The following is a 13,405-nucleotide window of genomic DNA, read 5'->3' on the forward strand; positions in this document are numbered from 1 at the left end:
CCTGAAGCCAGCCGCACCAATGTGTCGGAGGAAACACCGTGCATCTGGTAACCTTGGTTAGCACGCACTGCGCCCGGCCCGCCACAGGAGTCGCTGGTGCGCGATGAGACAAGGATATCCCTACCGGCCAACCCCTCCCTAACCCGGACGAAGCTAGGCCAATTGTGCGTCACCCCACAGACCTCCCGGTCATGGCCGGTTACGACACATCAATTTTATGTTATTTTAATGGACAAGAAATGGGCTTTTGTTTCATAAACAAGGACATTTCTAAGTGACCCCAAACTTTTGAACGGCAGTGTATATATATTTTTAGTTAGTCTAGCCTTTCCAAACTTGTAGTAGTTATGGCTGAATACCGACTGGGCACGCAGGGAACATCCCCAGGGGCCCTGACCTCCAGGGGAAACCTATTGATTAGTTTAGTCATTCTCTCTCAGATATTGTACTATCATGGCATAGGTAATTACAAAATGGGTAGAATTGCAGGTACTTTGCTGAAAAACTTGTATGTTTTCCAGATTCTATGTTTTTACACACCAATAGTGCCTTTGACAACAACGATATAATGTGCTTTTATCATACTAATCCCTGGTAATGAACTTAACACCCTTGAACCAATGTGGATGTGATACAATGTCTTCCTTTGAAAAATCACAAAGACCAGAGATAGCTATCTCAACAGCTCAAAAAACTATACATCAACAATCTGCTGGCCATTAAACCCCCAGTGAAAGGGATGTGGTGGTGTTTATTGTTATCTGTTTTCAAACGCCCCTTATCTGAGGAGCTTAGGACAGATTCTGAAAATCCATTAATTCCTTGATAAAAAGGTGTGTTGCCTTATATGAAATCAAAGGATTTGTTGGAGAATAAATACAACCTGTAATAGATTCACCTCAGCAGTGCACATTGTCAGAGAAGTCAGACTGAATGACTGCACTTCATAGATAAGGCCCAGTACTCATGCTGTGAATACTAAAAGAGAGATTGTCAGAAGCCTTGGCTATCCATACCTGTACATTTTGACTGATGTTTCATCTCTGAATATGCTCCCTTTGTGAATGGCTGTTATGCTGAAAAATGCTAAATGCCGGCTGCTCTGCAGCTGATCCTTGCTACTCCCAGCCTGCTTGTGTTTTGTGTGGTGAGGATGGGTGCTGTGACAACAAAAATGACTAAATTCAATTGTCTCTGTACAAAGGATCAATAGGTCGTAGATATTCGTATTGGAACTGTATGATTCAGATTGATTGAAAACTAGGGATATAAACTCTGCTGTTTTGTATTTAAATGGTGAATCCCTCTAAATGTATAGAAAATAAATAGAACTGTGTGAATTTTGATGGTGAACTCAAACAAACGAGGACTGCAAGTGTTGTGAAGAAAGGAATTCAGGGGCAAATCCCCAATAGGTCCTTGGTCACACCAACAGGTTCATCTATAAGTCCATGTTTCTAATACCAAGCAATCTCTTTCTCTAAAACCACAACAATAAGGATCTTAGAAGCTCTGTACCCCTAATTTAATACAGTGAAATCTGATTTATCTTTCCGAAAGCAAAGCAATGGGGCCAGATTAGCTGAATCTCCCATCCCCCCTAACACCCTCACCAAACTGCCCAGATTAGTTGGGAATTAAGTTTCAAACATTTTATATGTGTCTGGTCTATAGGCGGATTATGTTTTTTGCTTTTTATTTTTCTTTGTTAAATTTCTCTTATAAAATGAGAACGAGTGGGTCTGTCGTTGAGCACAGTGGAGAAGGGAGAGGATTACTGTATGGCATATGCTTCACCCAGATGCATTAACTGGATGCCTTGGCTGGCACTTTAAACACTAGTTTGAATTTCAAGTGAATTCTTTGGGCAGAAAGCTTGTCATGGAGGGGTCAAGTAGGATGGAGAGACAGAAGTTTCCATTCACAATTGACAGTATACTGAACAGATTTCCAAGTAACAGTGAGGAGAGTAGGCAGTCTGGTGCCACCCACAACCCTGTACAAAGTGAGGATGGAGCAAGATCAGAGAGTATTACTGCTGGGAGCCACATAGAACATCCACAGCACACCTGTTCATGCTGCTGCTACTGCTCCCACTGCGGAGAGGTGTTCCAGGCTGATTATCCTCCTGAAAGTAAGACTTAAACCTATGACAATTTTGACACTAGGATCAGGCTTCATTTTACTCTCGCAATATATGTTTGTTTAATGATGATGTTTAAAGCAGTTCAGTTGTTTTTCCCATTAGCCATGAAGGCCTATATGTCCATGCTTTGATCTGAAATCAATGTTCTTTAAATCAATGTGCCTAAAACACTTAAATGTAAATTTGTAAGTTGTTGTTCGTATGTGTATGTTTGTTGTGAGAAAAAATATTATTCAAAAATAAAAACACTTATTTTAATTCAGCATGCCAATATGCATGGTCCAGAAGAATGTTTCCGGAGCCATGCAGGTCAGGAGGAAATACCCACAGCGAGGAGCAGTCCTTCAGTCAGGTCCAGAGGCGCACCCGGCGACACCGCACCATATTCACCGAGGATCAGCTGGACGCTCTGGAAGAGCTGTTCCTTCAGAACCAGTATCCAGATGTGAAGACGCGGGAAAAACTAGCACTGAGTACTCATTTACACGAAGAGCGAGTAGAGGTAGGCAGCTACGTGTTTCTTTTTGTCCGCTTTTAAATCAGTTTGTTTTATTACGTTTAAAACGTGTAGTCAATGTAGCTTAATTTGATTTGATTTCGATAGGTGTGGTTTAAAAACCGAAGAGCGAAGTGGAGACGACAAAAAAGAACAGCATTTAGTGGGCGAAACCTGGAAAACTAGAAGATTATGCCGGATATGTCCATCGTGAAGACATGTTTGGATACTTTGCATCCAATGCAATAATGAGGCTAGATTAATTCTAAAAACGCCAGCATTTCTGGTGACGTCACGCGTGTACATTCTCCCAATGACGTTCCTTGATTAGCAAAACGTCAACTAAGAACTATTGATATAACTACGTGAATTAAATTAAGGTATTCATACGCTTCTATTTTCAGAGGCTCTTTTTAGTTTATAACGGGATTATTTACATTCAGCAAGGTTTTGTTTGGCTTGCTAGCTAACAGAGAAGTCAAGGCCACCAGAGACCATTTCGCTGACTTCTTCTAGCGACCGACAATGGAAGGATTTGGAAAGGCGCTTATGTCTGGAACCCTTGTCCCAGCTAATCCTGTCACAACAGTTGCTCTTCGACAGCCACCCGAGGAAACAAAGAAAACAAACCGAAAGGTTCTCGATGAAGAAAACTACATAGAGGTAACGTTAACGTTGTGGAACAGACCGCTAAGCTAGCTAGTTAGCCAGTGCTCATTTTAGCCTACCTGCAGCTGTCTAATAATACAGTAGGTTTACAGTGTTGCTGCAAATCTAAGTTAAGGTCAATACAGATAAATGTGATTTAACAAACATAGTGGTGATGTTATACATACAACCGCATTGTTTAGTATGTGCTGTGTGTGTTGGGGTTAGGCCGTGTTGATAGTTGCCAATGTCTTCCTAACTTGTCTGTTTTGTATGACTTTCAACAGAGTTTAGAGAAGATCATCCAGAGGGACTTTTTCCCAGATGTGACCAAGTTACATGCACAGAAGGACTACCTCGAAGCTGAGGAAAATGGGGATCTTGGGAAGATGAGGGAAATATCCATTAAGTATGGGTCATCTTTAGCCAAGTCCACACCACGCTCCACTGCCCCATGTGAGTAAGGTGATAAGTAAATTGTGTCAAGGAAACTCTTTTCCACATAATGTACTGGTTGTCTATGAATGCAGCAGTGGGGCCATAATAATATGCCACCCACTGGTTTGTTTAGATGTTACTCCAGCTTCCTTTGAGACACCAGAGGGTCGTCCTGGGTCTCCCTCTTCTGTACTGGGCAAAAACAAGAAAGGAACAGACGTGGGTAAGTTCCTGTTCACCAGGGTGACTGAAAATGGCACTACTCTGTCTAAAGTTAGCCACACCTTTCACAATTTAAACATTTTATTTTGCAATGATTTGCGATCCACAACTAATTTCTGGGATCACAGGTAAAACCTAGAAGTCGTAGGTGCCGACCAAGACGTTGTAGGTCGCATAATGTGAGCGATTGAAAGATGTGCGATTTGGGTTCTTGCGCTTTCCTGATAAGCATATTAGGTCCTGATTTATTTATTATTTATATATAAAAAATAATTCTGACATACCAGACATTTTTGGTCATATCTTGTGTAGTGAAGGGGTGCGCTGACCAGCTGTCAAGTGTCTATACTTGACAGGAGCTGATCATGGACTATAGGAGGAAGAGGGCAGAACACGCCCCCCCCCCATCCACATCAACGGTGCTGTAGTGGAGCGGGTCGAACTTCAAGGTCCTCTGTGTCCACATCACTAAGAATCTATCGTGGTCCACACACACCAACGCAGTTGTGAAGAGAGCACGACAACACCTTTTCCCCCTCAGGAGGCTGAAAAGATTTGGCATGGGCCCTCCAATCCTCAAAAAGTTATACAGCTACACCATTGAGAGCATCTTGACTGGCAGCATCACCGCTTGGTATGGCAACTGCAAGGCGCTACAGAGGGTAGTGTGTACGGCCCAGTACATCAATGAGCTACCTGCCGTCCAGGACCTCTATACCAGGCGGTGTCAGAGGAAACCCCTAAAAATTGTCAGCCTCCTGCCACCCAAGTCATAGACTGTTTTCTCTACTACCGCATGACAAGCGGTACCGATGCACCAAGGCTGGAAATACTCGAGCACATCGACTTGGTACTGGTACCCCTTGTTTATAGCCAAGTTATCATTACTCGCTGTGTATTTATTGTTACAATTGCGTGTTTTACTTTTCTATTATTTCTCTATTTTCTTACTCTGCATTGTTGGAAAGCGCCCGTAAGTAAGCAAACTCATGTCATATGAGCACACCAATTGCAGACTTTAGGATTACAAGATTTTGCCGAGAGTTCGCATAATGTAACTGCTCCCCCAATTTAAAGATTTTTGTTGTCATATAATGTATGCTTAGCTTAAGGACACCCAACTTTACAATGGCTCTCAAGACTATTTAGAATATAGGTCTTCCAGCTGTTATGATCTAGTGGTAATTGGTCGTTGATTTCTTATATAGTGCTATGTAAAGAACTCAATTTCAGCAGTAAGATGTATTCCCTGTGTTTGTTGATGTTATGTGTTTGTAGTGAACAAGGAAGGAGATGAGGAAGAGAAAGAGCTGCCCTGTCTTGATCGCTTCTTGGCTAAGAACACAAGTGAGGATAATGCATCCTTTGAGCAGATCATGGTTCTGGCAGAAGACAAGGAAAAGTTGAGGCATGCGTGGCTGTATGAGGCAGAGGCTGAATTTAAACAGGTACACTTGCCATAATCTCTCATTTGATCACATGTGAATTGCACACTACTCAAATGCTGTAGTATGTAATGCTCCTAGGGTGTTATTTCATGAGTTGAAAACAATTTATATTTTCTCCTTCAATTAACAGATATGTTATAACAGCATGTTTCTGATTTTTAGCGGCATGAAGAAAACCTTGCACTTCCTTCATCTGAGAAGCAGGCCCTTGAGTGTGTAAAGGCAGGACTGGAGACCTGGGAGTACAAAGCAAAGAATGCCCTTATGTACTATCCAGAGGGTGAGGATGAGCCAAACAATTATTTTCCTGCATGATAAACGTACCTGTTATCTTGCTTTTTATTTTTGATTTTTTTATTACCTTTATTTAACCAGGCAAGTCAGTTAATTAAGAACAAATTCTTATTTTCAATGACGGCCTAGGAACAGTGGGTTAACTGCCTGTTCAGGGGCAGAACAACAGATTTGTACCATGTCAGTTCGGGGGTTTGAACAAAGTCACACATACAAATCCTATACTATAGACCAGGGTTCCTCAACTGGTGGCCCACGGGCCAAATTTGTCCCTGTGGGTGGCTTTATTTGGTCCCCCAAGTTTTCTGAGCCAAAAAAAAACGATTGTGTTTTTTTGTTGTTGGACGTAATAAATTGAACAACATAATCAGTGATTTTAATTCATGAAATCTGTTCAAGTATTCCCTCACATAAGAGAGACGTGATCGTATACAAATGTAAGCAAGGTTTGAGGGGTTTAGCTGTGTTTCATACCTGTTTCGGCTTCTTGTGGTCAATTTACTGTCAACAAATGATTTGCAATTATGACCATCCACTCAAGAAAAATGTATTTAAATTGAAATACAGAAATATCTCATTTACATACACTACCATTCAAAAGTTTAGGGTCACTTAGAGATGTCATTGTTTTTGAAAGAAAAGCACTTTTTTTTGTCCATTTAAAATAACATCAAATTTATCAGAAATACAGTGTAGACATTGTTAATGTTGTAAATTACTATTGTAAATCTACTGTTGTAGATTTTTAATGGAATATCTAAATAGGTGTCCAGAGGCACATTATCAGCAACCATCACTCCTGTCTTCTAATGGCACGTTGTGTTAGCTAATCCAAGATTATAATTTTAAAAAGGCTAATTGATCATTTAAGAAAACCCTTTTGCAATTATGTTAGCACAGCTGAAAACTGTTGTTCTGATTAAAGAAGCAATAAAACTGGCCTTTTTTTAGACTAGTTGAGTATCTGGAACATCAACATTTGTGGGTTTGATTACAGGCTCAAAATGTCCAGAAACCAAGTACTTTCTTATGAAACTCATCAGTCTATTCTTATTCTGAGAAATGAAGGCTATTCCATGCGAGAAATTGCCAAGAAACTGAAGATCTCGTACAACGCTGTGTACTACTCCCTTCACAGAACAGCGCAAACTGGCTCTGACCAGAATAGAAAGAGGAGTGGGAGGCCCCGGTGCACAACTGAGCAAGAGGACAAGTACATTAGTGTCTAGGTTGAGAAACAGACGCCTCACAAGTCCTCAACTGGCAGCTCCATTAAATAGTACAAAATGTACAAAATATAGAATGACGTACCATGAAACACAACAGTGCAAGCAAAAAAAGCTAGAAGTAAAATCTACTGGATTAGAGGTGCTAGTGTCTGAGTACAACCAAAACGTTTTGTCTCACTCAGTTGTTGCTTGACCAGTACAAATAAAAACATAGCTTCAAAGAGAGAACCATCAGGACAATTCAAGTTGTTTTAGCAATATAGTACCACAGTAGAAGTCATAATACCTATAAAACCTAGCGGTCAAAGGAAATGGTTCCAATAATTTTTTCACCATTCATTTTTCCCATAGGGGATTTTAGAAACACTTCAAATAAGGGCTGTGTTTTGTTTAGGCTAACCCTGGCGTGATGTTTTGATAACCATGTAAATCTCTTTAAGACAAGGTGACTTATCAATATAGTCGCCTGTATTTACATCCCAAAAATGAAATGATAATTAGATGCTACTGTGGCTATCATAAAGAACTACAAATGCCATGATGAGCTGGATGAGACTGTCGAATCATATCATAAAGAACTACAAATGCCATGATGAGCTGGATGAGACTGTCGAATCATGGCAAAGGTAATAATCTCTTGATTAACTATCTAATGTTAGTTAAAAATAGTAATGATTCAATTGGCTACATTTCTTTAAATTGATTATTCTGTTCAGAGGATAAGACCCTTTTTTCAATTTTCGCCTAAAATGACATACCCAAATCTAACTGCCTGTAGCTCAGGCCCTGAAGCAAGGATATGCATTTTCTTGGTACCATTTGATAGGAAACACTTTGAAGTTTGTGGAAATGTGAAAGGAATGTAGGAGAATATAACACATTAGATCTGGTAAAAGATAATACAAAGAAGAAAACAAACGTAAAAAATTAAATACATGTTTTGTACCATCTTTGAAATGCAAGAGAGGGTATAATGTATTATTCCAGCCCAGGTGCAATTTAGATTTCGGCCACTAGATGGCAGCAGTGTGCGCACCGTTTACGACTGATCCAATGAACCATTGCATTTCTGTTCAAAATGTATTAAGACTACCCAAATGTGCCTAATTTGTTTATTATTAACTTTTCATGTTCAAAACTGTGCATTCTCTTCAAACAAGAACATGGTATTATTTCACTGTAATAGCTACTGTAAATTGGACAGTGCAGTTAGAGTAACAAGAATTTAAGCTTTATGCCAATATCAGATACGTCTATGTCCTAGGAATGTTCTTGTTACTTACAACCTCATGCTAATCGCATTAGCCTACATTGGCTCAACCGTCCCACAGGGGCCCACCAATCCTGAAGAGTCGAATTTGAAGAGTTGTACTTGAATTAGTATTTGGCGCATGTGACAAATACAATTTCTTGACTTTATATGGATTATCATAACAAATGCATGAGTTCACAATGGTAATACAATTAAATCGAAAAACATTTTAAATGATTACTTTCACAATTTCACACATTTTCAACTTATGTTTTCCCAATTGTACACTTAAATCAGCTCCCTTGTTCCATCACATGACACTGTGCGTACGCATGGCCATGGCAGTGCGTAAATGTATGCAAACAAAAAAAAAACTTTCATATTGATAAATCTGACACTTTGTGTGGAAATGATCGCACGGTTTGCGCACAGACTTATACCTACACATGATTGATTAAATGAGGCCCCAGGATTATACGATATTTGCACATTCTTTTTAAAATTCTTCAAGCTTTGTGAAGTTGGTTGTTGATCATTGCTAGACATTTCAAGTCTTGCCACAGATTTTCAAGCTGATTTAAGTCAAAACTCTAACTACTACTGTAGGCCACTCAGGAACATTCAGTGTCATCTTGGTAAGCAACTCGTGTATATTGTGCCTTCTGTTTTAGATTATTGTCCTGCTGGAAGGTGAATTTATCTCCCGGTGTCTTTCGGAAAGCATACGGAACCAGGTTATCCTCTAGGATTTTGCCTGTGCTTAGCTCTATTCCTTTTATCAACAAAAAAACTCCCTAGTCCTTGCTGATGATAAACATATCCAGAACATGATGCAGCCACCACCATACTTGAAAATATGAAGAGGGGTACTCGGTGATGTTATGTTGGATTTGCCCTAAACAGAACGCTTTGTATTCAGGACATAAAGTTAATCTCTTTGCTGCATTTTTGCAGTTTAATTCAGTGCCTTACAGCAAACAGGATGCATGTCTTGGAATGTGTTTTATTCTTTACAGGCTTCCTTTTTTTAACTTTGTCAATTAAGTTAGTATTGTGGAGTAACTACTGTGTTGTTGATTCATCCTCAGTTTTCTCCTATCACAGCCATTAAACTCTAACTGTTTTAAAGGCTCTGGCAGCTACGTTAGGAAGGATGCCTGTATCCTTGTAGTGACTGGGTGTATTGATACACCATCCAAAGTGTAATTAATAACTTCACCTTGCTCAAAGGGATATTCATTTGTCTGTTTATTTACATTTTACCCATCTACCAATGGGTGCCGTTCTTTGCGAGGCATTGGAAAACGTCCCTGGTCTTCGTGGTTGAATCTGTGTTTGAAATTCACTGCTCGACTAAGGGACCTTACATATAATTGTAATTGTGTGGGGTACAGAGATGAGGTAGTCATTCAAAAATAATGTTCAACACTATTATTGCAAATTTTTACTCCTGAACTTATTTTTAGCTTGCCATAACAAATGGGTTGAATACTTGTTGACTCAAGACATTTAATCTTTTCATTTAAAATGTATTTGTAGAAATGTCTAAAAGCATAATTCCATGTTGACATTATGGGGTATTATGTGTAAGGCCAGTGATGGCAAATCTGAATTTTATTATTTTTAAATTCGGGCTGCACAACAAAATGTGGAAAAAGTCTAGGGCTGTGAATACTTTCTGAAGGCACTGTACATGATGAATTATTTGATGTTGTATAAGTTGAGTTGAACACCTTCATGATCTTTTTTAATAAGGTGTCCAAGATGATGACACACTCTTCAAGAAACCCAGGGAGGTGATTCACAAGAACACTCGCTTTGTGGGAGACCCCTTCAGCAAAGCCCTTAACAAATGCCAGCTTCAACAGGCTGCAGCCCTCAATGCACAGGTAAAGTGCTTTCCTGACAAGTTATTGGTTTTAAGTAAATGGTTGTATCCTATTTTTAGTAAAGGGATTTTAAAGTAGAGGAAGGTCATGGTATCTAAAGATCAAATTAAATGGATTGATCCTGAATGATTTATCTGACTGAGTGTTTATCTCCAGTTCAAACAGGGTAAAGTAGGCCCAGATGGCAAAGAACTTAATGCCCAGGATTCCCCTAACGTGAATGGATATGGGTTTGAAGGAACTCCCTGCCCTTCCCCAGGTAAGTAGTTATATTCAAGATCACTTTCAATATTCTCAACAACTAAATAATTATCAGAAATACTTAGTTATTGGGTAAGAATAGATGTTTTTCCAACATTTGGTGCTGTTAGAGAGGTTTCCATAAAACTTTCCCAACTGCATAAAAACTAAACTCCCCTAACCTGATATGGTCCTACCAGGTATGGCTGAGTCCCCCCTGATGACCTGGGGTGAGATAGAGAGCACCCCCTTTCGCCTGGATGGGTCTGACGCACCGTTTCAAGAGAGGAGCATCGGCCCATCATTTAAGGTACAAGCCAATGGCTGGCAGCCCCCCCCCCCCCAAAATGTTTTGTTCAGAGTAGTGTCTTAACCTGAGATAATCTGACACACAGATTCCAGAACCAGGAAGAAGAGAGAGGTTGGGTTTGAAAATGGCCAATGAGGCTGCCGCCAAAAACCGGGCAAAGAAGCAAGAAGCATTGCGAAAGGTCACAGAAAACCTGGCAAGGTAAAAACGGATTGAAGTTTTATTTAACTAAATTGCTTTGATCTTTGTATTTGCAAAACCTCATGTTTTTTCATAGCTCAATTCTATGACCTCTTGTTATACAAAATTCTTAGTCCTTTTAAAATGCTTTTATTATTTTAAACCTAATTTCTGTCTTTCAGTCTCACCCCAAAAGGCCTGAGCCCAGCATTGACCCCTGCCCTTCAGAGGCTTGTAAACCGCACCTCCAGCAAATACACAGACAAAGCTCTAAGGGCAAGCTACACACCATCACCCACACACAGAGGAGCAGGCTCCAAGACCCCCCTGGGTGGTCCAGCCACTCCCTCAGGCACTCCGACACCAAGCAAAGCTAGGACCCCCGCCTCCCAGGACCCAGCATCCATCACAGACGACTTACTGCAGCTTCCCAAGAGGAGGAAAGCATCTGACTTCTTCTGACTGGAGTAAAGCAAAACTGAGAGAGAACGGTTATCTTGAGGAAGTGAACTCTTACATGTTTAAAGCAAGTTGTCATCAAGCAAATTACCAGCCATGTTTCTCTCTAACCCACCTCAGGCCCTCCCCCTGGATTTTATGGACTTGCCTTTTATGGCTGGAACAGTCTGTGCACAATGAAGGGCCGAGTCATAATACCAACTCTGAATTCAAGGATAATTGGAAAACTCAGGTCATTACTGTTTTTAGGGTGTTGGACAGAAATGCATAGTATGTACTGTGTTAGAAACCTTCCAAGACTGGATAACTTACAATATGTGGGATCCAAAGAGATGATATAATTGTACATAGCCTAGGCTGATGTTATTTTAATCTTGGTGAATATTACGAGGCTTTGTTGATTTTTTGGTTTGTTAATATGTTCAAATGTAAGCCTCTATTGTATGCCTTTTTCTGCAATCTAATCTTTCAGTCCTCAACCTAAAAATTGCCTTGTTGTAAATCCCAAATGTTGACACTCACCTTTGTCATAGCAGACTAGACATCTAAAAATGTAACGAAGTCTCTATGGTTCATCTTGACAAATATGTATGTTCCAATGATTATGAACTATTCAAGTGGAATAAATCCAGGACTTCAACATCAGGAATCAGCAGGGATGTTGTTCCTTGCATCAGGGAATTATTTTTTCTTGGTGTGCTTAAATGTCCCAGCTGCATCTTCGCTCTCCACTGAAGGTTTTGGATCTGATTCGGCCTCTGCTTTCACCCCTTTTCTTGTTCTCATTGCCATGAGGATTCTTACTACTTTCCCCCATCCTTTCCTTTTTGGAGCCAGCTGCTTCCGATGTGGAAGGCCCATCTTCCCGTCTCGTACTACCATCATGTGATTTGGACTGCACCCATACATGCTCAAGGATATCGTCAATCTCTACCCTCTGGGCCACATTGTTGTTAAGCACGCGATATATCAAGCCTTTGTACTCTGTTGGGACAGCTTTACTGTGTGGGAAATCAATGCGATGCTCTTTCTGAATCTTCAGCATCTTCTTGATATTGGAGTCATCATAGGGAATAGAATGACCCCCATACTCCAAACATCATACACTTTGGGGTTGTATGGGACCCCCTGTAATACCTCTGGTGATGCATAGGCTGCAGAGCCACAGAACGTTTTGCTGAGAATCATTTGTCCATCCTCATCATATTTGATCCTCCTGGCGAAACCAAAGTCTGACACTTTGAGATTAAAGTCTTGGTCCAATAGCAGGTTTTCACATTTCAAGTCTCTATGAACAACATCTAAGGCGTGTGTGAATTTTATTGCAAGTGACAGCTGTTTGAACAGTTTTCTGGTGAAATCTTCGGGCAAGGCACCCCTGAATTTGATGAACTCCAGTAGGTCCCCTTGCACACCAAGCTCCATAATCATGTACACCTTGCCTTCTGAAGATCTCGAAGGTCTTGACGATGTTGCGGTGGTTTAGGGATGCAAGAATGTCCAGTTCCCGGGGCAAGAACTTCTCAAAACAATCCGGCAGCGCCCTTTTTCTGTTAATCATTTTGATTGCCACATTGGTCTTCAGACGCTCGGAATAAGCGGATTTTACTTTGGCGTACGACCCTCGCCTAAACTGATGCCTAATGTATAACCCCGTTTCCTTAGCACCAGTGAGTCGTCCATGGCTAAATAGGACGACCCGAACTATTTTGGTGAATGTTATAATACACCTTTATTGACACCCTATGTGTGATCAACATTCTATAATTGATCACTAACTTGGGAAATTACGATCTTTGTTTCTATTACATGTTTGTTTGTGTAATAATGGAATGTTTAATTCCTCAAAAGCAGTCATTGATGTATGCCATTAGGCGCATGGCTCATTTCCCAGTCATTGCATGTTATCTGAAAGGATGTTATAACATTAGTGAATTGTATATGATGCCTACATGTATACATTAAGAAAATAATTATAATCAATGTGTGAATTGATAAAAAATAACTTTCATTACATTTCATGAAACGTTTCAATACCCATGCATAAGATGTTTAGAACATTATTTAAAAAGCTGTTGTCCATGAAGTTCTGTTGAAATTCAAGTATAGCCTAAATTTGCAATCACTAAAAACCAACCAATTAATCAAAAACGA

General features: G+C 40.2%; 1 protein-coding gene and 1 pseudogene across 1 annotated transcript; one reads left to right on the plus strand and one right to left on the minus strand.

The window, feature by feature from the left end:
• Positions 1-1,771: 1,771 nt before the first annotated feature.
• On the plus strand, positions 1,772-13,267 carry LOC109892516 (splicing factor ESS-2 homolog). The gene is made up of 12 exons (XM_020485101.2): positions 1,772-2,134; positions 2,410-2,648; positions 2,751-3,305; positions 3,578-3,746; positions 3,862-3,951; positions 5,229-5,398; positions 5,561-5,678; positions 9,929-10,062; positions 10,219-10,321; positions 10,503-10,612; positions 10,698-10,813; positions 10,975-13,267. Exons 3-12 carry the CDS (start codon positions 3,168-3,170, stop codon positions 11,252-11,254), a joined length of 1,428 nt encoding a protein of 475 aa, XP_020340690.1. The 5' UTR covers positions 1,772-2,134; positions 2,410-2,648; positions 2,751-3,167; the 3' UTR covers positions 11,255-13,267.
• On the minus strand, positions 11,952-12,934 carry LOC109892518 (testis-specific serine/threonine-protein kinase 1-like; annotated as a pseudogene).
• Positions 13,268-13,405: the final 138 nt, after the last annotated feature.

Source organism: Oncorhynchus kisutch, linkage group LG6 (genome assembly GCF_002021735.2).
Source record: "Oncorhynchus kisutch isolate 150728-3 linkage group LG6, Okis_V2, whole genome shotgun sequence".
NCBI classification, from domain to species: domain Eukaryota; kingdom Metazoa; phylum Chordata; class Actinopteri; order Salmoniformes; family Salmonidae; genus Oncorhynchus; species Oncorhynchus kisutch.

What these genes read in the sequence shown, in the direction of transcription:
- LOC109892516 (XM_020485101.2), top strand. Translation starts at nt 3,168, where the DNA reads ATGGAAGGATTTGGAAAGGCGCTTATGTCTGGAACCCTTGTCCCAGCT. An exon ending in ATGAAGAAAACTACATAGAG is followed by an intron (nt 3,306 to 3,577) that starts GTAACGTTAACG and finishes GACTTTCAACAG; the next exon opens with AGTTTAGAGAAGATCATCCA. An exon ending in CAAGAAAGGAACAGACGTGG is followed by an intron (nt 3,952 to 5,228) that starts GTAAGTTCCTGT and finishes ATGTGTTTGTAG; the next exon opens with TGAACAAGGAAGGAGATGAG.